This window comes from Phacochoerus africanus, chromosome 1 (assembly GCF_016906955.1).
Source record: "Phacochoerus africanus isolate WHEZ1 chromosome 1, ROS_Pafr_v1, whole genome shotgun sequence".
NCBI lineage: Eukaryota > Metazoa > Chordata > Mammalia > Artiodactyla > Suidae > Phacochoerus > Phacochoerus africanus.
In genome coordinates, this window is record NC_062544.1 from 148,875,926 (window position 1) to 148,900,728 (window position 24,803).

The window sequence follows — 24,803 nt, forward strand, 5'->3', positions numbered from 1 at the left end:
GCTCCTGCAGAACAAGGAGATCTGCTCTTCCTCCCTGCTGTCTCCACCCCACCCCTGTGTGTTCTTGTCAATGTCCGTGCTTACAACCCAGGGGCTGGCAAAGCAGACACAGGAGACTCTGAGCTGACAAAGGGGCCACCATTATTGCCCTCAACCCTAGAGAGGATATTCTCTTTCATCAGAATTTTACTCCCGAATTAATCTCTCCACAGGGGTCACAAGGATCCCTCATCTGTGGAATCCATCATTGTTCAATTTATTCCTTGTGTGTCTAATGAGTGACTCAAAGATTTGAAAGCTGACAGTTTTGAAGTCCAGGATAAGGCAACTTGGCTTAAAGAGTTCTCGGCAATAAATACGAAAGTAGAACCTATTTCTCCCTATGTCAAACCAAAACCCAGAGACACACCCTGGCTGATGAGTGTAGTGAGCCCAGAGACTGAGGCAGTGGAAGGGAACGAGCTCATCAAAGGGGCTCTTCTAACAGCTCAACCACCACATAAGCTGAAAGAAACCTTCCACTCCCTTTCACTTCTAAGGGAGTTGTTTCAACCACAGGACTACACAGTGACACACTCACCGCCAGTCCCAGCCATAGGCCCTGAGAGACAGGTCGCGCGCTTCCTCTGTAGTTCTTGTACCACCACCCACGCCCTGCTCCTGCCACACCAAGGGATTTGAATGGGCCAGCCTTCTACTCACCGAAGGACAGCCACTTCATTCCTAAAGGCCTGCAACTGCTCTGGTGTGGGGTCAACAACCTTTAGGATCTTTACTGCAACATCTCCTGCAAATTAGTTTATCATCAGTGCAGTCAAGTGATCTTACCACGTTATTTCTCAAATACACTAGTTTTGAGGAACATAATGAATCACCTGTTCAGGTATCATGTAACTAAGGTGGAACAAATTCTATGCAAATTTCTAAATTATTGAAATGGCTAAAAAAAAAAATAGATTATATTACTATCCTTAAAATAACACCTCACAGGCCTTGAACTGGCTTAAACTATTCCTATCAAGCCTGGCATCCCCTGGGCCTGTAAGGATGACATAAGCAGGTACATATTAATTGCCCAGCAGATACTGAATGTTTGGAGCCAGAAGGCTGGTGCTCCAAAGCAGGCTAGTTAGCAAGGATCAGATGCTAATAAACTTAGCATCACATTTCAACGAGACATTTCAATATATATTGAAATCAGGTTCTTTTGCTTTCAATATCATTAGAAAGTAATCCCAAAGATTAATACTGACTGCTTACTATACCCTGGGTACCATCTGTATTTTCACAGGTATTATTACCTCCTTTAATCCTCATAGCTGCCCTATGACGTTAACACTATTATCCTCATTCTACAGGCAACAAACAAGTTTAGGCACTTGCCCAAGGTCACACAGCCAAAAAAAGAAAAAAGAAAAAAAAAAGTGCTGGAGCCAAGATTAGAACCCTAGTCTGACTCCAACAGCTATACTTGTAATTAAAAGACTGACAACTAATGTTCAGTCAAACCAGCCTCTTCATATAACTTTCAAAACATCCAAAGATCAATTCTACTTTATAGGTGTTACTGATTTAGAAGCCACTTTCAGAAGTGTTATGTCATAACAGCAATTGAATTACTTGAAGCCCTTATTAAAATCTCAGATTTTCAGAGTTCCCGTCATGGGGCAGTGGTTAACGAATCCGACTAGGAACCATGAGGTTGCGGGTTTGATCCCTGCCCTTGCTCAGTGGGTTAACGATCCGGCGTTGCTGTGAGCTGTGGTGTAGGTCGCAGATGTGGCTCGGATCCCGCGTAGGCCGGCGGCTACAGCTCCAATTCGACCCCTAGCCTGGGAACCTCCATATGCTGCAGGAGCGGCCCAAGAAATGGCCAAAAAAAAAAAAAAAAAAAGACAAAAAAAATAAAAATCTCAGATTTTCATAACAAATGAATTTACTAAAACCTAGCCTCTCAGTAGAAGTTAGGTTCAATGGCACCTTAAAGATGACTTGGTTCTTCCACACACTGAGCACATCCCCTTGGCAGCATCCCTCTGCAGCCTCTGTTGGAGCACTCGTTTTACTTTTGGGCAGTACCAACTGGTAGAGATGGTTCTTATGACAGGTCCCTAACTGCCGCCCTGTGATCTCTGCTTATATCACCTAAAGCTAAAATTCCCAAGAAACAGCACCCACCAAAATGGTTCTCACCCAGTTCACTGGCACATGAATTTACTGAGAGTGCAGGGCTGCCTGAAAGGTGCTGCTGACTTTGGATGGCAGAGTTGCTTTATTCTAAAAAGATGGAGCTGGCAAACTATGCAGCCCCAACCTCAAGTTCCTCATGACTGAGAAGAGGGACAAGAGTCTTTTGCATAATTACCCATTCTGGAGCATTTTGAGCCAAGACAGGAGCAGGTAGAGATTGGGGAATGACAGAGGAGGGGAGTAAATATCTTTGTAGAAAGGATGTAGAAAAAGTTTTCTGAAGGAAATTGGAAGTAAGCCAAGGGAAGAGGCTATTCTAGACCAGGAACACCAGGAACAAAGGTGAGGCAAGAGGGATGAGATAAACCCAAGTTGTGTTTGAGAAACTCTAGCATGTGATTTGACATCTGTAAGACAGGAGGGAGGCAAGGGAGGAGGCTGCTGCAAGACCCCAGGTGCAGTGCAGGCACAGTGGTGACAGGAGAGGTAGAAAGGAGGGGATGGAGGCAAGAAACCCTATGAAGACGAACTGACCCAATATGTCAGTCAACTTGAAGGGCAGAGCCACGAGACAGCCAGGCAGTGGACAGGGGTCCAAAGGAACAGGGTGGGGATAGACAGGGATGCAGGAAGAAGGGAAATGTTAGAGGGCTTGCTTCCTAGTTCCTAAGTCGAACTTGGCAATTCCTTCCCTGTCTCACAGCTCTTCTCTGGACATGCTCCAGTCATCACCCTCGGTGTCACCTACCTGATCAGTAATGCAACCTCAGAGCTCAGAGGATCCATCAGCAGCCAAAGCCTGTTCTCAGTGACTTACTCTGACCTGGACTTGGCTGAACAGCCTCCAACTCTAGCCTCTACTTTCTGGAACAGTGAACAGGACTTATCCCTGTTAAAAGTTCATCTTTTCTTTGTTCCATCATCATAGCCCCTTCAATCTTCTTTCTAAATTCTATTCTCCAAATCTGCATTATACCACTGTGTAAATCATCCACAATACCTGAATTATGCAGGTCTCTAATGGGAAGACTGAACAGAATCAAACCAAAACCAGAGCCCAACAGCACCACAGGGACCAAAAGGCCAGCCGGCTCACAGTTAGCACTTTCTTATTCAATCCCAGAGACAAGACTCTACATTACAGCATCCCCTAATTTATATGTATTACCTCCAAGAACTGCCACAATAGGGATCCAGTCTGATAGGAACAATGGGAAAATATTATAGAAAAACTGATTTCAACTCATATACATAATGGTTTTCTACTGGCAGGAAGTGCCCAGGGCTAGAATGTGTTTTCAGGTAACTCATTAGCTCCCCATTACTCTGGCTTTCAGGCCAAGGCTGGCCAAACCTCCTGAAGATAACGTGCAATCTGAGACCATTTCACCCTAAAGATATCCAGAGTCTTTGTGGGACCCTATAACGCAACCTCCAGACCTCACTCCTATCAGCTTCAATGCAGCCTCTCCCTCCCTCCCCCTAATGAAGCCATTCAGAACTCCCTGAGTTCCTCGGGCAGGCCAAGTGAGTGGCCCACCCCACACCTGCTGTTGCTGCTTCCCAAATGCCACTTCCTCAGCAGACTCCTCATCCATTCTACTAAAAACTGTGAACAAGATCTGCCACTCTATACCTGCTTTTCCTTCATTTTTCTCATTAGCACTCAGAACATATTGCATATTTTGTTTTTCCTGGTTATTATCCCCACCAGAATATCAACTACATTAAGAGAAATAATTTTTTTTTTGTCTTTTTTTAGGGCTGCACCCGCAGCATATGGAGGTTTCCCGGCTAGGGGTCCAATCAGAGCTGTAGCCGCTGGTCTATGCCAGAGCCACAGCAACATGCGATCTGAGCCACGTCTGCGACCTACACCACAGCTCATGGCAACGCCAGATCCTTAACCCACTAAGCAAGGCCAGGGATCGAACCTGCACCCTCACAGTTCCTAGTCGGATTCGCTAACCACTGAACCACCACGGGAACTCCAGAGAAAGAATTTTTAATCTATTTTGTTCACAGCCTCATTCCTAGCCCCTAGAAGAATGCCTGGCATAGAAGAATGCTCAGGAAACACTGGCTGAAGAAATGAGTGACGTCTAAGATGCACCCGTCAGCAAGGCATGAACTGAAAAGCTGTCTGAGGCTCCCAAGTGGGAAGTGGGCACAGCCTCTGGCAGGGAATAGCAGTGACTTAGTTGCTCACAGCACAGGTCAACAATTAAGTTTCTGACAGGGGAAGTTATGAGTTAAGGGTCCAGCCTGAGGCTCCCAGGCCTTGGTAGGCCCAACCTCTGTACAATTAGGTCTGAACCCAAAACAAAGGCTGCTCTCCAAACTGCCCTCAGCAGTCCTTGGGGCTGAGTGCGTCATGACCAAATCCACGCCCCCAGCACTCCATGCAACTGGCATTCAGTAATACAACTTAATAACTAATCAGTTATTATTCATCAAACATAATTTCTTACTTTTCCTTCATAGTAAAGTCACAGGCAAATGTAGTACAAGCAAGTTAAGACATACTGCTATTGCCTATCACATTCTTAATGAGAAATTAAGCTGGTATCATTCATCCACCATTGAAGAAGAAAGAGCTATCATCAGTTGGTGAATCTGGAATGTTTTGCATTTTTGATCAGCAATTAATTCCCCTGCTTTAACTGTTTGGGATTATCTAAAACTTATATGCACCCCTGTTTTCTAGAACGGAACAGAATGAACACTATTCCTCCTCCTATTGACTCAGTCAAAATGATAACCTTCAGCATTAGGCTGGGATGAGGACCCCCAGTCATGGTTACACCAGGCTGCTGACTTCACACCATGGCCCAAGAGTGCTCTCAGGTTTGAAGCTCTGCTCCTGAGTGGTTTCTGAGCCTTCTCATGCTGTCCATGACTGACCCTGCTGCTATTAGTCTGACAGCATCTCTTTTAATGTGCTGTTTGTAATTAGTAGAGACTGGCAAATCAGACCCCAAAATCATGCTCAACAGGAGACTCTGTACTTGGGCCCAAGGGTCTCTTCTGTACACAAAGTAAGTGAGCTTAGTTCACAGACCCGAAGCCTCCATCTTGGCTGCCTTGAGACCTTTTCTGTTCATAGACACTGGGCACAATCAAAAATCTAAAAGTCACCAAAACAACTGTAATTTTTAAGAAATTGAGTAAAACATTATATATAGGAATCAGAAAAGCAAGGAAGTATAGCACAAGACAATCTACAAATTATGGGTTCCCTGACCCTCTTATTTCTCCTCTTTATTCACAGACCATAGCTTGCTTTCTGAGGGGCTGACATAAAAGCCCACTGTTGCTCACTCTGACTTTTTAGACTCTTAGCTTAGAAAAAGGAGTCTTAAAAGCATCAGATGTGGTGCTTCCTCTGTGGCACAACGGGATTGGTGGCATCTCTGGAGCACTGGGACACAGGTTCAAACCATAGCCCAGCACACTGGGTTAAGGATCCAGTCTTTGCCACAACGGCGACTCAGATCTGATCCCTGGCCCAGGAGTTCCATATGCCACTGGACAGCCAAAAAAGAAAAGGTGAAAAAAAAGGGGGTACAATGGAAATGAATTCAACTAGGAACCATGAGGTAGTGGGTTCAATCCCTGGCCTGCCTCAGTGGGTTAACGATCTGGCATTGCCATGAGCTTTGGTGTAGGTTGCAGACGTGACTCCAATCTGGCACTACTGTGGCTGTGGCGCAGGCCGGGGGCTAAGGCTCCGATTAGACCCCTAGCCTGGGAACCTCCATATGCCAAAGGTGTGGCCCTAAAAAGCAAAGAAGGAAGAAAAAAAGCATTAGATGTTATCTACACGCTAACAGTTGTCTTAATGGAAGTAACCCTGCAGCAAATAAATCTCACCATAGTCTAAAAGCTCAGGATTGAGAGAAAACATAAGCTCAAAGGCAGTACTGCCACAAATGTAACTAACGCTTTGAAAAATTATGAAACCCCCATATAAAAGTGCTCAATCAGAGGAAGCTTTAAATTGTGGCACAACTGCATCTACTGGCTTTTAGCTAAGGCTTTAAAATGTATAAAAATGATAAAATGCTCCTAATGGAAGCATTAAAAGCAGGATTTACTGTTCTACTTCCTGAAATTACTTCCAGCCTTGTTGTCTCAGATACAAGCACTCTATCTCTCAAAACTGTATTTTTCTTTCTAAGGGATCACCAAGACATTTATGACATCTATTTGGAAAATACTCTACCATAGTGTAATTTCTCAGTGACCCAGGAGGCAGGCCAGAAGTATATTTGATTCAATTTTGAAAAGAAAAGGAATCAACATCCTACATGTAACTTACAAATGTTCAGTCCTCTGCCAGTTCCCTCAAAGAATCAGAAATTTGTCAGATGATTAGTTACAAGGGGAAAACCCATATGTTAATGAACTACTAAGCTACTCAGAATACTGGAGGGGTTTCTCAGTTTTTAACACCTTGAATTTTAATGTTCCATGCACTTTATGCTCCTAAATTCTCTCAACCTTTGCCCATTAATGTATAAAGAAAAATGTGGCATCCAAAGCAGAAATACAGGCACCGAGACACTCCAAGTTTTGTGTGTGATTTTTCTGGTTTATTAAAATCTAAATTTAGAAGAGATGTCTTTTGGGGAACATGCAGCATTTTAAAAAAAATATTCTGGAGTTCCCATCGTGGCGCAGTGGTTAACGAATCCGACTTGGAACCATGAGGTTGCGGGTTCAGTCCCTGCCCTTGCTCAGTGGGTTAACGATCCGGCGTTGCCGTGAGCTGTGGTGTAGGTTGCAGACGCGGCTCGGATCCCACGTTGCTGTGGCTCTGGCATAGGCCGGTGGCTGCAGCTCCGATTAGACCCCTAGCCTGGGAACCTCCATATGCCGCGGGAGCGGCCCAAAGAAATGACAAAAAAAAAAAAAAAAGAAAATATTCTGCTGATATCCTAAAGCCAAAGGCATTAAAAACTTGACAGATAAATGTTATTTATATTGCCTAAGTATACAAACTGTGACTACAGACATTAAAATAGTAAATATCTCCCAAGTGACAAAGTGTTTCTATTAAAATAAGAACACTAACACTCCACACAGATTTAACAATTAAGTCTTTGGAGTTCCCACTGTGGCTCAGTGGTTAACGAACCTGACTAGTATCCATGAGGAAGAGGGATTGATCCCTGGCCTTGCTCAGTGGGTTGAGGATCTGGCATTGCCATGAGCTGTGGTATAGGTTGCAGATGCGGCTCAGATCCCACGCTGCAGTGGCTCTGGCGTAGGCCAGTGGCTACAGCTCCGATTCAACATTCAACCCCTAGCCGGGAACCTCCATATGCCTTGGGTGTGGCCCTAAATAGACAAAAGACCAAAAAAAGATAATAATAATAAAGTCTTTGCTTTCCCTGTTGGATAGGGAGTCCCACAACCAATCCCAAGGCAGAACAAAGAAAACCTGTTTTAGGAGGCTCCTGGCTTGCCTGTGCCCAACTGTATGGCCATGGGCACGTTAGTTCCCTTTCTATGGACCTTAGTTTTCTTCCATGTAAAATCTCTAAGCTCCTCTCCAACATTAAGTTTCCAGAATCCATGCCCGCCTCTAATAGCAGCAGAATCTTACTCATTTGGGGAACTTAAAAAGCATGTCCCTCCCACATGCACACTATTTAATTATTTTATAAGAGACTGAGGGGTCCCTTGAGGCCCACAGGCTCATGATCTGGCACTGCTGCAGCTGTGGTACAGGTCACAACTATGGCACAGGTTAGATCCCTGGCCTAGGAACTTCCACATGCTGCGAGGGTGGTCAAAAAAAAAAAAGCGCAGAAGAGTCTGTGACATTTGACTGAACACCTGCTCACCACTTTTCATACCAATTACAGCACTGTCTTAAAAAGTACAGTATGAGAATTCCTGCTGTGGTACAATAGGATTGGCAGTGTCTTGAGAGTGCTGGGACACAGATTCAATCCCCAGCCTGGCACAGTGGGTTAAGGATCTGGCATTGCCATGAGCTGTGGCTTAGGTCGCAACTGTGGCTCGGATCTGATCCTTGGCCCAGGAACTCCATATGCTGTGGAACAGTGGAAAAAGAAAAAATAAAATAGTATGAAATTTCACTGAGATGCTATTAAGTTTCATCTCTTTTTTTTTTTTTGGTCTTTTTGCCTTTTCTAGGGGCCACTCCCGTGGCATATGGAGGTTCCCAGGCTAGGGGTCGAATCGGAGCTGTAGCTCCCAGCCGGTGCCACAGTCACAACAACGCCAGATCCGAGCCGCGTCTACAGCCTACATCACAGCTCAGGGCAACGCTGGATCCTTAACCCACTGAGCAAGGCCAGGGGTTGAACCCGCAACCTCGTCATTCCTAGTCGGATTCGTTAACCACTGAGCCACGATGGGAACTCCAGTTAAGTTTAATCTTCAGATGCAATCCAATACCCCTGGAGAGTGCAACTGTGAGCCTGCCTGGCCCTCTCTGGACTGAGACTTGACTTCACCCTAGCAGTAAAAGGGAGGGCCCCAAACTTACCATGCCACTTGCCCTTATAAACAGTTCCAAAGGAGCCTGACCCAATCCGAGTGGAAAGCATCACTTCACTGGCTTCTATTTCCCAGTAATAGCTTGAATCTCTCTGTCCACGAGGCCTCTGAAACAAGCAGAGATCATAAATACATTTCATGGACTGGTAAAAGCCTATCTAATGAGGGTGTCAAAGAAAAGATCAACCCAATTCCATCCAATTCCCATATCTTGGGGGGGGGGGGGCCATGCCTGCCACATGTGGAAGTTCCTGGGCCAGGGAACAAACCTGTGCCACAGCAGCAACCCAAGCTACTACAGTGATGTTGGATCCTTAACCCACTGTGCCACAAGAGAATTCCATTTCTTTTAAAGATAAACTATAAATCCAATTTACATCTTGAGAGAAAATATCATTTTAGTTGTGCCCTGTCTTGCAACAAACCATCAAGTTTTCCAATGCAAGCATGCCAAAAATGGCACTGACATTTTTAATATATTAATTTAGTCACCTCACCCCTAAAATTAAAGGCATGCTCATTTCATCTTGAAATCAGCTTTTCTTACTGCATCCTAACCCGCAGGAGGTACTGTTAGCCATACTCACAATTTTGTTTTTCTCCTGGGTCCCGGATCCTGGCGCCCGCTCTCTCTGTGCTGGCACAGGGGTTTTCGGTTGTGACCAGCCCGTTGGGCTCAGATTGTTGGGGCTGCTGGACAAGGCTGAAGGTGAGGCTTAATAGACAAGACAAACAGAATCCACACATGGATAAGCCAACAGAAGATACACAGCATAAAGAGAAAAAGCCCATTATTATTTGCTAAATGATTTAATCAACAAGTACCTGATTCACTGTGACTTCGAATTGCATCCTGAAATAGAAAAGGAAGCTGGTCAGTTTCTGCTCTAGAAAAGATGTTCTCTGGGGGAGGGAAAGGGAGGAGGAGGATTTGCAGGAGCAAACTAGATTATAAAACCTCTAGAATATAAAAGGTATAATTATATATTCTAACTTTTCTTTAATTAAATTCATCAAATGTCTGTGGCCAATATCTCCAAGATCATCAAATATTAGGAAGACTGGTGTGAATTTCTCACATACGATGGAAATGTCAAGGCAACAGCAAATTGATACCCTTTAAAGGAAGGCTAGCAAAGTTACTATCCAGATGAGATCTTTCCAATGGTTGCTCCAGTGAACCTCAAAATAATCATTTTAAAAATTTTAATGGGGGGGAGTTCCCGTCGTGGCGCAGTGGTTAACGAATCCAACTAGGAACCATGAGGTTGCCGGTTCGATCCCTGACCTTGCTCAGTGGGTTAACGATCCGGCGTTGCCATGAGCTGTGGTGTAGGTCGCAGACGCGGCTCGGATCCCACGTTGCTGTGGCTCTGGTGTAGGCTGGTGGCTACAGCTCCAATTCGACCCCTAGCTTGGGAACCTCCATATGCCACAGGAGTGGCCCAAGAAATGGCAAAAAGACGACAAAAAAAAAAAATTTTTTTTTTAATGAGGGATTCAGAGTTCCCGTCATGGCACAGCGGAAATGAATCCAACTAGGAACCACGAGGTTTCAGGTTTGATCCCTGGCCTCACTCAGTGGGTTAATGATCCCGCGTTGCTGTCAGCTGTAGTGTAGGTCACAGACATAGCTCGGATCTGGCGTTGCTGTGGCTGTGGCGTAGGCTGGCAGCCTTAGCTCTGATTAGACCCCTAGGCCTGGGAACCTCCATATGCCACAAGTGCTGCCCTAAAGACAAAAAAAAAAAAAAAATCCCCTAGTCCAAAACCTACATTTACATATAAGAAAACACAAGTAAACGAGTAAAGAGACATGGCCAGGGTCACACAACCAATATGTGACAGAAACAGAACCAAAAATCACCACCCCATGGATCTGAGTCATTCTTCTCAGGTGAGAGGTCAAGGCTACCATTAGTATTTATTAGAAACTGGGTGGAACAGTGTAAAAATTACAGGGCCCCTCCATGAGACCTAAATCCTCATTTTAGAAATTCTCACTTGGAGAATACAAATAATAATAATATAAAACCACTTGGTCCCCATATCCTCAAAAAGGTATTTTTCTCAGAAGTCCCACTCTGTTTTCTCTGTGTAACCACAGTAAAGACATAATACTTTTTTCATCCAACTATTACCAGAATGCTTGAATTCTATGATATTTTTGCAAGAGATAAGAAGGATCAGAGACCAAGCTGCCCCTCCTTCACTTTGGCAGCCCCACCCAAGCATCTTGAGAGTTTAACAACAAGGTGTGGTTCTAGGGTTCCCAAACCTGGCTAATCTTCAGAATCACCTGGAGAAGTGTTTAAGAACACAGATTCCCAAGCGTCCCCACCCCACTAGGACTAATTTAGCTATGCCCGGGAGGGAGGTGAGAAGTCAAAGAATCTCTCTTTTTTTTTTTTTAAGAATCTCCATGTTTTTAAGTGCAACAGGATGACTGCTAGGTGGACAAAACTTTGTACAAAAATAACTTGAATTTCAATAGAATATCCAGCAGCTATAGCTTTATTATCCAACTAATCTATTCTTTGTTGTCAGTCAAAGTATGGCATGAGGTATTTTTATTGACCAGAATTACATTCCCATACACTAGGATTTTTTTGTAATGTCATAGTAATTTTCTTCCCTACATGCACTATATAACTTATATTTTATTCTGTGCTAATTTCTATAGTTGGACTCATTTATCCTGAGAGAAACTTTTCATCATCTTGAAATCTAAATATTAAAGAGAACTAAAATGGTTTAAACAAAGCAAGGATGTTTTACTTTTTAAATGATGAATCATACGTGAGTTAAAAAAAAAAACAGGAATCAGAAATGCTCTGCTTCTAAAGTACAGAGAGGATTAAGCACAACAGATGTGCCAGTTACTCTGTAATAAAAATTCAAAATTTTTCACTTTCAGTGTCCCCTCTAAGTATTAGAGTATATATATACACAGGAATAAATAATACACTAGAAGAAAAGTAAGTGGTATATATATCATTGTATATTATGAGGGCTTCTCACAATAAAATAGAAATAAAGTTCATAGCCTGCATACATATGACCTTCTCACAATAATCTTGTGATAACAAAAGTGCCCCCAAACGACCAGGTTAGGCCCCACATTCAAAAGCCAACTCTTATGTTCAGACCTTAGCCACCTCTCATGGCTAAGAAAAGTATACTGAAAATGATCTGAAGTCTGAGTGAGGTAAGCTGTGCCTGAGGTGGCAGGTGGCCCTGAGGTTTTTCATGAAACAATTCATGATGTAGAGAGAGCAAAGGTGTCTCTAATAAAAGTTTATCCAAGAATTTTCAGGGCATAGCAACCAAACTGACACATTTGGTTTCTAAACAAAATATAAATAGTGATGCTGTTGAGCACCAACTAAATAAATCTAGCATCAGTCTTTGATGGGAAATGATTTTTTTTTTTTAATTTTTTAATACCCCTGGCCTTGGGAGCTCCCATCATGGCACAGAAGAAACAAATCCAACTAGTATCAATGAGGATGTGGGTTCCATCCCTGGCCTTGCTCAGTGGGTCAATGATTCGGCACTGCCATGAGCTGTGATGTAGGTTGTAGACATGGCTCAGATCCCGCATTGCTGTTGCTGTGGTATAGGCCAGCAGCTGTAGCTCCAATTGGACTCCTAGCCTGGATACTTTTATATGCTGTGGGCATGGCCCTAAAAAAGCAATACATACATACATACATACATACATACATACATACCCTTGGCCTCAAAATCTCAGAGAAAACTGACTTCACCTATCAGCAATATCACATACAATATTTGTTTACTCCTAAATTATGCAATTGCCAAGAAAGAAAACATGAAAACAAGTCTGACAAGAAACAGTAAGTTTAGTAATTGTTTCATTTTTGATAGTCTACTGTCTGACAGTCTTAGCAATCCTGTTAATTTATAAGAAAGCAAAGGCATGAAGAAAAATACCTACTCTTCCCCTCAAACAAAATCGTCTGGACCACGCCCTGGGAGAAGCATTCAGGCTGTTATTCTAGTCCAAAGCAATGAGAAATAAAGAAGAATAAAGAACAAAGGAAGTATTTTATGTATTCAGTTGTTATTAAAGATGAACTAGAAAGCAAACCAAACAAATAGAACATACAAAAAAAGCCAAGAAAAGAAAAAGCAGTTTGAAAACACCAGGTTTTAGGCACCTTTATACTTCCCTAAATACCTAAAATCCTATAACTCTACCCTTTCATTTCTAAATAAAATCACTTAAAAGTCTTTCAGAGAGTTTGTACCTCTCTACCACTATTATTTTCTTTTCCAAACCAGAAAGAAACTACTCCTTATAGACCTTATTCACTAGTTCACTGAAATCCTACTCTAATCTGATATGGAAAGAATGAATTCAATTTGAAATTTTAGTTCTCCCCTCGACTGATACACTAACCAGATTATTAAACCAATTTCAAGATGTAATGAATAAGAAAAGAAATTTTAAAAGTCCAGGAATTTGAGAAAGTGCTACAACATTCCTTATCAGGTTTAAAACCCAGAACTCTCTGACACAACAGTAAACCCCAATCAAATAGCTGACTGATAATCTTTACCACCCGCAAGGGGCCCAATTACCTCAATCATCCTGCTGTCCACAGGCAGGGTGGTGCTGACCATGTGGACATTGGGTGTGGACGTCGACCTCTGCCGCTGGGAGAGGGAACCTTCAGAGGAAGGGCTGGAGGTGTTGAATGTGAAAGCATGGGGTGTGGAGTATCTGTGCTGGGAACTAGTAGAGACAAAGAGAAAGAAAATTCCATGACTGACACTGAGCTTTCTGTACAGGCAAAGTCTTTCGAGTATCTACTTCATTAAGATACTTGGGACAAACCCTACTTGAACTACAACCTTTGACAAAAAAATGTTCCTTTTTTTCAATATGCACCATTTATTTTAGAAAAGGACATATACATGCTTGGAATTCATGTGAAAAGAAATGATACATTATTAGTTTTCTTCTATTTAATAAACCACCTCTACAGAATACTCTAAATTTTTAGACAACCTCTGAGAGAGATTAACAATTACCAACCATACTACCCTCTACTAAGCTAGCTGGGACTTATTCAGGTTAATTATGAGACCAAATTAGAAAACTTTAAAGAAGTTTTTTTTAAACAGATGGTCAGACCTACCAAGCATGTCTACAAACAGGCCAGAATTTTATCCACTGTGAATCCTCTCCCCCCATAAACAGCTCACAAAGTCAATTAACGTGAGCTGAGTTTTTAGGTTTCAATACCTAACTGTGAAATGTACCACTGGCCTCTTTTACCCAAAACCACTCTCCCACCAACCAAACTGGGAACATGCATTAGGTATTAAGATTTTCATTACTTGCTCAAAAGATTACTCTGAGTTCTATTCAGATTCAAGCAGCACCATGCATGAATTCAAGGGACAAAAAGATGGGTTTTCTAAAAGAAACTGCTTTACTTCCTTGAAAGACTGCCTTTCCAGGCAATTCAACACTAATGCTCTCAGAACCCCAGTTTCTTCCATCTAAATGTATCTAAATCTTCAGAAGCAAGCAGTTTCTTTCTTTTTTGGCCACACTATGCAGCGGCATGATAAGGAATCTCAGTTCCCAGACCAGGCAGCGAACCTGGGCCACAGTGGTGAAACCACCAGGTCCTGACCACTAACAAGACCACCAGGAAACTGACAATTACAGTTTTTCAGTCAGACTTCTTTTCAAATTATCAAGAAAAATAGAAGTCATATACAAACACATCTAGATTATCAATTCAGATTCTTTGTTCTAAAATATGCTACCTTTAACAAATTTCATGATAGGTTTACAAAGGCCATTAAATGTTTTATGAATATGGAGTTCCTGTCATGGCTCAGCAGTTAGTTAACATGACTAGCATCCATGAGGATGTGGGTTCGAACCCTGGCCTCGCTCAGTGGGTTAAGGATCTGGTGTTGCCATGAGCTGTGGTATAGGTCTCAGACTCAGCTCAGATCCCATGTTGCTGTGGCGTAGGCCGGTGGCTTCAGCTCCAATTCAACCCCTAGCCTGGGAACTTCCATATGCCATGGGTGCAGCCCTAAAAAGACCAAAAAGAAAAAAAAATTTATGAATATATATAAAGTCAGACACTTTGAATAAAGATGTAGATTTGTTTTTGGTTCCAAATTCACGTGTAACACTGAGACATGTTAACTCAAAGCTTAAAACAGCTTTTAGGAGTTCCCTTTGTGGCTCAGTGGTTAATGAACCCAACTGGGATCCATGAGCATGAGGGTTTGATCCCTGGCCTTAATCAGTGAGTTAAGGATCTGGCATTGCCATGAGCTGTGGTGTAGGTTGAAGGCGCGGCTTGGATATGGCGTTGCTGTTGCTGTGGTGTAGGCCAGCGGCTGCAGCTCCCATTGGACTCCTAACCTGGGAACCGCCATATGCCGCAGGTTAGCCCTAAAAAGACACATAAATAAATAAAAATAAAATAGATATTATATTAACATCTAATTAGATGCTTTTAAAGAGAGCAGTTTATTAGGTACCATGGTTTTAGCAATGTAAGCCTACAATAAGTAATTCAAAGTTGAGAGTTTTACTTTTATTGAATCACTGTATACTGTTTTGGGACCCTTTCCCTGAGGCTCACTGCACATGCATAATGAGGAAGGCAAAAATCTCAAGTTCTTTAAAACGTAATGAGAACAAAGGGACATGCTAGGATAACAGAATAAACTATAGTCACAGTCACTTTCCAGAATTCAAGAACTACAGGACCACAAAGAACTATGTTTTGCTCTAACACCAACACTGGGGTCCACAGAAGCAGCAAAGGGTTTACACAGGGCGGAAGGAACGCAAGGAAACTCTTGTCTTTTGCATCCATGCTTTCAATCCCACCCGCACCAATAAAACCTTCCAAAAGAAAAGCAGTAGGTAAAAAATACCTAACAGGCATCCGGGAAACAGATTCTCGCATCCGACGCATTGTCAAAGAAGGCAGTGCTGGGACCCCACTATCACCAACAGTGGAATTTGGGAACAATCTAAATGAAATCAGAGAAAGACTGGTTTATAGACTTGTGGTAATAATTTTACAGTCAGCCTGCCTGGACTTGCAAACTCATAACTACTCAAGCCGAACTATTCCTAGTCACATTTTCTTGGACCATTTGGGCTACCAGAGTAAAGGGACTACCAAACCAAGTGACTGAGTATGAATGACTACGGAATGTGAATAATCCTGACTTGCCAGTGAACACAGAGTCTCTAATGTGCATTTCTAGGAAATGCTGCTTCAATGTCCAGCTGTATCAAAATAATTTTTTCAAAAGCTATACACAGTAGGGCACTTTATAACTAACCTAAATCATGCAGAGCTTTTCTGGAAACATTATGTCTTGATCAAAAGACTGAGGGAGTTCCCGTTGTGGCACAGCAGAAACAAATCAACTAGTATCCATGGGGATGTGGGTTTGAATCCTGGCCTCGCTCAATAGGTCAGGAATCTTGTGTTGCCATGAGCTGTGGTGTAGATCAGACGCGGCTCGGATCCTGCGTTGCTGTGGCTGTGACTTAGGCCAGCAGCTGAAGCTCCAACTGGACCCCTGCCTGGGAACTTCCATATGCGGTGGGTGCAGCCCTAAAAAAGCAAAAAAAAAAAAAAGACAAATATGAATAAATCATCTTTAGCACCAACAGTCATAAATAAGGAAAGTGATATTAATACTAATCAGGACATCCTCCCTTCATGAGATAAGCACTTAATGCCCAGCAAGTTCACATTACCTCACTTAATCCTCATAAAAACTTTGCAATGATAGTAACATTCCCTTTTTCAGATGAGTGAACTGAGGCTCAGAGATGACAACACTGAGGAGTTTGTTTGTTTGTTTGTTTGTTTTTGGCTGCAGTGTGCAGCAGCTGGATGTAGGATCTCAGTTCCCAGACCAAGGATACCAGGGATTTAACCTAGATCACAGTAGTAAAAATGCCAAGTTCCACCAAGGAACTCCCAAAAACGTCTGCTGGACTCCAAAGTCTGTGCTATTTATGCTACCCAACCTCTCTTTGCAAAAACAACATGTGACTACCAGGAAAGCAAAAAAGATGTTCCCATCATGATTTAATAACACTTCCTTAATTTTTCTAGTACCCTCAAAAAGGAAAAAAAAGCTCAACTGTGACTTTTCATATCCCTGTTAACAGTTTTAAAAAGTACTTTTAATTTAAACCGTACTTAAAAAAAAATTCGTTTGTCTCTATGGAATGAATTATTTCAGTAACTGGTTTGTCTTCCGAGGGATACGTGTGTTTTTTAAGGTCTACTGTAAAACCTTTTTTTTTAAGCCACACTTTCAGCATATAGAAGTTCCTGGGCCAGGGATCAAACCTGAGCCAGAGCTGCCACCTCCAGCACAGCTGCTGCAACGCCAGATCCTTAACCCACTTTGCTGGGCCAGGGATCAAACTGGCGCCTCCACGGAGACAGGCCAGATCATTAACCCACTGCGCCACAGAGGGAACTCCTGTAAAATCATTTTAGGTTTAATGTTTTCCCTGAGGTGAAGAAAACAGAATCAACCATACTGTGTGTTCCTTCTCAATGTCAAAGGTCTGTTCTGTGTATTTAAAAAAATATGGAATAGAGTTGACTGGCAACCTAGTTAAAAAAACTGGGGGGAGGGAGTTCATATCCCTTTGCTCTTTGCCTCACTGAATCACAGTATATCAATCTCTATTTGACAGGTAATAGTCCTACCTGCTCGTTTCAGAGAATTATACACCACATTAAAACTTGATAGTTTCAAAACTGTCATGTCTCTGAAGTAGAACATTTCCAGATCGTGATAATTCATTAAATAAGTCTAAAACCCAGGTATGTCAGTCAAATATACTGTAAGAACCCTCAAAAGAGTTCATACCTTCCTACCCTCTTACATTCTTTGAAAAAAGAGTGATGCCTTACAAGAGTTGTCTGATATTACTCCAGTCCACACACATAGTTGGTACTTTGGTGCTACAGTGTTCATGAAACTTGTAGCCACAAGTCTGACATCGAAATCCATTTAGCAGAAACTTCTGACAGATGTCACAAAAAGCAAGCTTCAGGAAGGTCTTCCGAGCCTGGAACAAGAACACAGGTATGAATTATGCTTAATAAATGATAACAAAAGATAAAATAATTTCCTTTTTGGCCCCAAGAGGTTTTATTAGAATCAAGAATGATACTTCCAACACTTGTGAAACTCATACACAGAAATTAAAGGACATCTGTGATCTAACGAAACCTAAACTGCCTTATTGTAAACAATGGCATAGTTTTAAACAATCCAACATCATATATACTTATTATCTCTGAGAAATTCCTATTATGCCAGCCACAGCACCCAACATACTACAAAGACAGAAGAGATCTGTAACTCACAAAGTTGTGTGTTGTTAGGGGAACGTGATCCAGGAAATCTACTTGAAGTTCCTCTCCAATCAATGAGGCAGCATCAGTATTCCAATCTAAACGTGCCTTTTTACTAAAAAGAATTTTAAAAAACAGAACACAAAAGAAAAATATTTAAATTAAGTAAGAGTTTGATAACAGCTACCATTTAGCTCATGCTACATAAGATTTAACTTATATCCCATACAACATTAACTTATTTATCCCCCCCCCCACTTTTCTTTGTCTTTTTAGGGCCACACCTGCGGCATATGGAGTTTCCCAGGCTAGGGGGTCAAATCGGAGCTAAAGCGACTGGACTATGCCACAGCCACAGCAACTTGGGATCCGAGCCAAGTCTGTGACCTACACCACAGCTCATGGCAATGCCAGATCCTTAACCCACTGAGCAAGGCCAGGGATCGACCCTCGTCCTCATGGATACTAGGCAGGTTTGTTAACCACTGAGCCATGGAGAGAACTCCCATCCCCATCATTAAAATGAGAGAATTGAGGCTCTAAGAAGGTAACTTGCTCACGGCCACACAGAGAGTGTAAGGGACTATTTGGAATCCAGGTCAGTCAGACTCCAAGGTTTATACTCTTAGAATAAAGTTTTCAGAGTTCCCATCATGGCTCAGTGGTTAAGGAACCCGACTAGGAACCATGAGGTTGCAGGTTCGATCCCTGCACTTGCTCAGTGGGTTAACGATCTGGCGTTGCTATGAGCTGTGGTGTAGGCCGGCAACTACAGCTCCAATTAGACCCCTAGCCTGGTAACCTACATGTGCAAAAGGCAAAAGGACAAAAAAAAGAGAAGGTTTTCTTTAAACAATGAAATAAAACAAACTCACAATAAAGGAAATACGCAGTAAATTGGACTTCATGACAGTAAAATCCTATAAAAATCCTAAAATCCTACCAAATGGGTTATAAATACTGTTACAGTAGCAAAATTTAGGCTTCATTTGCCTACATCAATCTAGAATATACATAAATAGAAAGGAATCACAAGTGAAATCTACTTTTCTATTAATAACAGGCTCAAATCTATAGAATTGTTTGCAGGGTCTGTAAATACAAATTGATGAAAGACTTAACTGTCTTTAAATTTACTCTGAGACCATTCTTTCTCTGCTTAGAGTAAACAAGACTGAAAAAGATACATTTAAGTAAAAAGAAATGCCCAGTTCCCTTCCCTTCTCTGGAAGGAAGAATGTTCTCAGACAGGGAGAGAACACTACATCTATAGACCATTCAAACGTCTCCCTTTACCTACCTGAAGTGTACTAGAGGCATTTTCTGATTATCTAACAGTAAATAACCTATCCCTTAATATAATTCCCTATAAAAGGCCTGGGAAATCCCACATTACTCCGAAGTACTGTTTTGCCCTAACAAAGACGGAGAGGGTCAGTCTTCAGGTGGTGTCCATCCCAGAGAGAATGCAGGGTAGCTCCAACAAATGCAGCCTTGGTTGAGAATGGTTCAAGCCTGTCACTGTCTCAGAGCCTCTCTAGACTTTAAGAGGCACTATACACTGCCTTGGGAACCAGCCTGGGACTGTACCCAAATAAAGCTGACATGTGCTTCAAAGATTTGCACTTCAGCAAAATGCCTCCTAAGCTGAGAGGAATAATACCAATGAATTTATGCTCACTCTTTTTTTTTTTTTTTGTCTTTTTGCTATTTCTTTGGGCCACTCCCATGGCATATGGAGGTTCCCAGGCTAGAGGTCGAATCAGAGCTGTAGCCACTGGCCTACGCCAGAGCCACAGCAACGCAGGATCCGAGCCGCGTCTGCAACCTACAACACAGCTCACGGCAACGCCGGATCGTTAACCCATTGAGCAAGGGCAGGGACCGAACCCACAACCTCATGGTTCCTAGTCAGATTCGTTAACCACTGTGCCACGACGGGAACTCCCTATGCTCACTCTTTTGAGCAGACTCACTCCCTAGGCTAGTCTCTCAAACTGGGGAGCCCCCTGAAATATAAAAAAATGTAAACTAAAGATCAATAACAGAACTAGCACTTTCCAAGAACAAAGTTAATATTATAACCCCAGATTGTTTTTTTTTTTAAGGGGGGAGCATGACAATACCATAGTTGTAGATAGCTCTGCTGCTATGAGGTGTTACTCCTAGACTTTGTGGGGATGCTGCTATCTTGCCACCACCATTAGAAATAGGATAAGCTATGGATCTTCCTTGAAGCAGAATTCTCCTGCATCTTTTAGCCCAGTATCTGTCAAACTGCTGTGATTCAGTAAATACTGACTGAATAAAAATGAATGAGTGAATCATAAAAATCAATCCCTAAAGACAGCCTTCTTTAACTATAAATAATAATGCAAATACATTCTGAGTAACCACTCTGTATAATGAATTACAGCAAAGACAAGAATCATTGTTCTCAAGAAAGATACCATCACATTACTACTTCCTTCTATGGAAACACTATCTAACACCTAACATGTATTTTATTTTTCAATGTAATATCCAAGCAAAAAATTCACATTCTTATTAGTGTTTTATTCTTCTGAATTGTCTCTTTGTAGACAAGGATATTCAAATACTCACTATTCTACAGGAAGCTAGTACAAATTCTTTTTTATTTTTTATTTACTTTTATTTTTTTGTCTTTTTGTCTTTTCTAGGGCTGCTCCCACGGCATATGGAGGTTCCCAGGCTAGGGGTCTAATTGGAGCTGTAGCCGCCAGCCTATGCCACAGCAACACCAGATCCGAGCCGCATCTGTTACCTACACCACAGCTCACAGCAATGCCAGCTCCTTAATCCACCAAGCAAGTCCAGGGATCGAACCCACAACCCCATGGTTCCTAGTCAGATTTGTTAACCACTGAGCCAGGAGGGGAACTCCCAAATTCTTTTTTAAATGAAACAGTTATTATTTGAAGCTAGGAGATCCTTACTAATATGAAGGTAGAGCTGGCTGACTTTTGAGAACTTACCCCTTATGTTCATGGAGAAGTCTGAACACTGCACAGCACTCTGGTTGCAGGCCCCTCACCTTGAGAGCTTTCATAAGGCAATCATGCAAGCTCATTCCATTCCGCACATTGACCTACAAACAAAGGACAACCCTTTAGAATCAACACAGGCTGAAAGTACGCACCCCTCGGAAAGGTGAGCAAAGAAATAAATACACCAGTTTGTAAAGGTGTCATACAGAAGATTATGATAGCATTGCTTGTATAGGTGAACCTTGAATAACATGGGTTTAAACTGCACAGGTGCACTTACACATGGATTTTTTTTTTTAAAAAACAGAAATACACGATTTGTGGTTGTTTGAATCTGAAGATATGGAACAGCAGATACAGAGCAACCACATATACTGAGGGCTGACTGTAAGTTATACTCAAGATTTTCAACTGAACACAAGCTTGGTGTCTATAACCCTTGAGTTGTTCAAGGGTCAACTATAATGTAAACACGCACAGAGGGGAAACAACTGGAATGTCCAGCAACAGGTGAGTGCTGTTGAATAAAGTATGGAATGTCTGTAAGTATCACACTGTGCTCTACTATGTTACTTACAATGACATTGCAGAAAGGTGTCCATCATACGTTAATGGGAGAAAATAGTCTTCAGAATAAAAGAGTGAAGTTATTTAAAGGGTTTATATATGTTGTATGAGTGAGAAAAGAAATATACGCAGATGTTAGCAAAATGGTTGGGAAAGAGAAAATGGTCAAACTTTCCCTTCGTACATCTCTCATTTGTCTGATGCAAGGGAATGTTCATGCAGCATAAATATCCACCAACAAGGAAAATAAGCCAATCCAATCTGTAAACAATTATGGGTCTTCCTGGTCAAAAATTTGTATTTCAACCTATTTTCAACAAAATGGTTGATCTTCCTAACAAAAATTGCATCTCACATGCACTTCACATGAGTGAGGGCAAGCAGGAAGCGGAGGGAACAGAGCCTCTGCCCTGCTGTAAGGACAAATATCACTGATAGTTTAAATAAACACACACACCCATTCCAGGCAGCCTTAGCAGTATACACCCCTGCCCCTCCACATGCGCCTGTACTCAATCCTCAAAAGCTAGGAAGACACTCAGAAAGGCCCAAGAGAAAGCATGGGAGCCCAGGGTGCTAATAATGGCAGCTATATAAAAATTTCAACTAAGTGGAGTTCCCGCTGTGGCACAAATTTGGCAGGATCTCTACAGCACCAGGACCCAGGTTCAATCCCTGGCCCAGTACAGTGGGATCCCAAGTTGCCACAGCCATGGTGTGGGTCACTGAGCCACAGTGTTAAGGATCTGGCACTGCCTTGAGCTCTGGTATAGGTGGCAGACATATGGCTGTGGCCTTTACCGTATGGTGTAGCCACAGTGTATGGTGGCTGTAGCTGTGGTATAGGCCCACGGCTCAGCTCCGATTCAACCTCTAGCCTAGGAACTTCCATATGCTGCATGTGCAGCCCTAAAAAGCAAAAAAAATAAATAAATAAAAAAATAAAAACCAAGCAAAATTAAAATCATTTAAAAAATAAAAAAAAAAAACAAGCAACTACTAATTATACTTCTAAAATTATTTAAACAGACATATTCTGTCAATCTCTTCTGTACGACTCCCCATGGATACATGCTGTAATCAGTTAAATCTACTGGTTTCTGGGATCCCACTAAGTGATTATGATAGTCATTCTGGGCTCCAGCACAGACACAACTGGGGATGATTAGAAACAGCTAACTGATGCTGCTGGCCAGCAAGGGACTCCTTCCTCCTCCAACGCTCTCCTGAAGCTGAATGCCTGGTGAAAGAAGGTGGTTCTTTCAGAGACATACAGTCCATCTTCAGTCAAAGAAAAAGGAGAAACTAACTATCTCTGATAAAATCTTCTCAAAAGCTGGCCAAGCTTCCAAACCACTCACTGGTCCCTAACCACTAGGAGTGCTCAAATGAAGGCTGTCGAGGATACAAAGATGTAGAAAACACTCAGAAATAATCATAATTACCATTTTACTTATGAACTAACCACCATAGTCAGCAAAAGCCTCCTTTCATGAAGGTCAGAAAATAGCTCAATGTAGTACATAACTCATCTTGATGATACACCTTATAAAGGACAATATGAGGATTAAATTTGGACCTGGTTGTCTTAAAGTTCCATACACTTAATTATTATGCCACCCTAAGTTTCCCAGTCTCCCAGGCAAACCACAATAACACCCTGCAGCAGCACCACCAAATGGTCTTCAGCTTCCCATCATATGCACACTTTCCACCTGGGCTCCCCACTTAAAGTATGAAAGAAAATTAATAAGAAAATATATAAGTAAAAATCACTTTGCAAATGAAAGACTACTGTTGAAATACAAGGGGATTATTATTATCTATTCTGTCAGCCATTAAACTTTCATTTTTAGGAAAGGAACAAAAACAAATTTACTCAAGTTTTGCCTTCAGTTCAAAATGTACCTAAATGTACAACACTATGACTAGGAGGCTCTTCAGGTTCACAAAAGAAGTATAAAGGAAGTTTTGTTTTAAGAAAGTTTTAATAAACTGAGGAGAGTGCAATAGTTAGAAAACTGAGACAACCCTGGACTGTGCTTCCCAACGTTGGAATCTTGCCTTGCCTAGGTACACAGAATAAACACAATACACTGATTTTATACAAAGAATGGAGGGTGGGAAAGGAGGAGGTGTAGATGTTTTGAACTAAGGTTTTCTCAAATCTCCCACCAAGCAAAATTAGCACAACTTCACTTTTCTGTTTCAACCTGGTGGTTTTTGTTTTTTGTTTTCCCTCCCAGGATAGTAGGAAACTTTCTGAGCAGCAATTTCTTAGAAAAGTTGGGGTTTGGGGCCAGAAATTATGCAGGAATAACTGGCTAGTGCCCCACAAAAGAGCTGTGATTTCTAAGCTACCGCCAGCTCTGCCCCAGGGCCTAGAAAATTTACCAAAATAATTTTTTCTAGATAATTTTATCTTCCTCTATATATACTACTGTAATATCATGAAAATTTTTAAACAGTTTGCTTTAATATTCAGAACAAAAAAATTTTTTAATTAGCTGGAAATGTCCAAGGGAGCTTTTCAACACATCTTTTGAATGTACTATTTGTTTAGATGATATGGCAGAAAAGAAGACATTCCAGGCAAGACTAACAACAGAAGGAAAGCCAAGAGGTGGGAAAAAGCAAGGAATGTGAAAGAAATATAAAGCAATAAAGTCTGCAACTGGAAAGCCAATTAATTAAGACCCTAATTGGAACCTCTTACACTGTTTGTGGGAATGTAAATTGGTGCATATACTATAGAAAACAGTATGGAGGTTCCTTAAAAAACTAAAACTAGAGTTATTATATGATCCAGTCATCCCACTTCTGGCCATATTTCCAGAAAAGATGAAAACTCTAATTCAAAAATATATGCACCCCAATGTTCACAGCAAGCACTATTTATAATAGCCAGGACATGGAAACAACCCCAGTGCCCATCAACAGACAACTGGCTTAAGAAGATGTGGGGTGTGTGTGTATATATATCCCAGAGAATATCATTCTAAGTGAAGTCAGGCAAAGAAAGACAAATATTATATAATAGTATGAAAATAAATCTATATACAAAACAAACACAGACTCACAGACATAAAGC

At 41.8% G+C, this 24,803-nt stretch overlaps 1 protein-coding gene across 4 annotated transcripts in view; it reads right to left on the minus strand.

Moving 5' to 3' along the window:
- RAF1 (Raf-1 proto-oncogene, serine/threonine kinase) overlaps nt 1-24,803 on the minus strand; it is a 79,027-nt gene that overhangs the window by 5,399 nt on the left and 48,825 nt on the right. Inside the window, exons 3-12 of one of the 4 annotated variants that reach the window (XM_047781225.1) lie at nt 21,134-21,246; nt 18,150-18,252; nt 17,691-17,848; nt 15,670-15,768; nt 13,333-13,486; nt 12,686-12,745; nt 9,550-9,577; nt 9,312-9,439; nt 8,714-8,831; nt 703-787 (exon numbers count right to left, since the gene is read on the minus strand). In XM_047781225.1, the coding sequence (XP_047637181.1) occupies nt 703-787; nt 8,714-8,831; nt 9,312-9,439; nt 9,550-9,577; nt 12,686-12,745; nt 13,333-13,486; nt 15,670-15,768; nt 17,691-17,848; nt 18,150-18,252; nt 21,134-21,246 (1,046 nt within the window). The remainder of the gene's footprint in view (nt 1-702; nt 788-8,713; nt 8,832-9,311; nt 9,440-9,549; nt 9,578-12,685; nt 12,746-13,332; nt 13,487-15,669; nt 15,769-17,690; nt 17,849-18,149; nt 18,253-21,133; nt 21,247-24,803) is intronic. The other 3 variants (XM_047781234.1, XM_047781243.1, XM_047781253.1) reach the window with 3 other exon arrangements.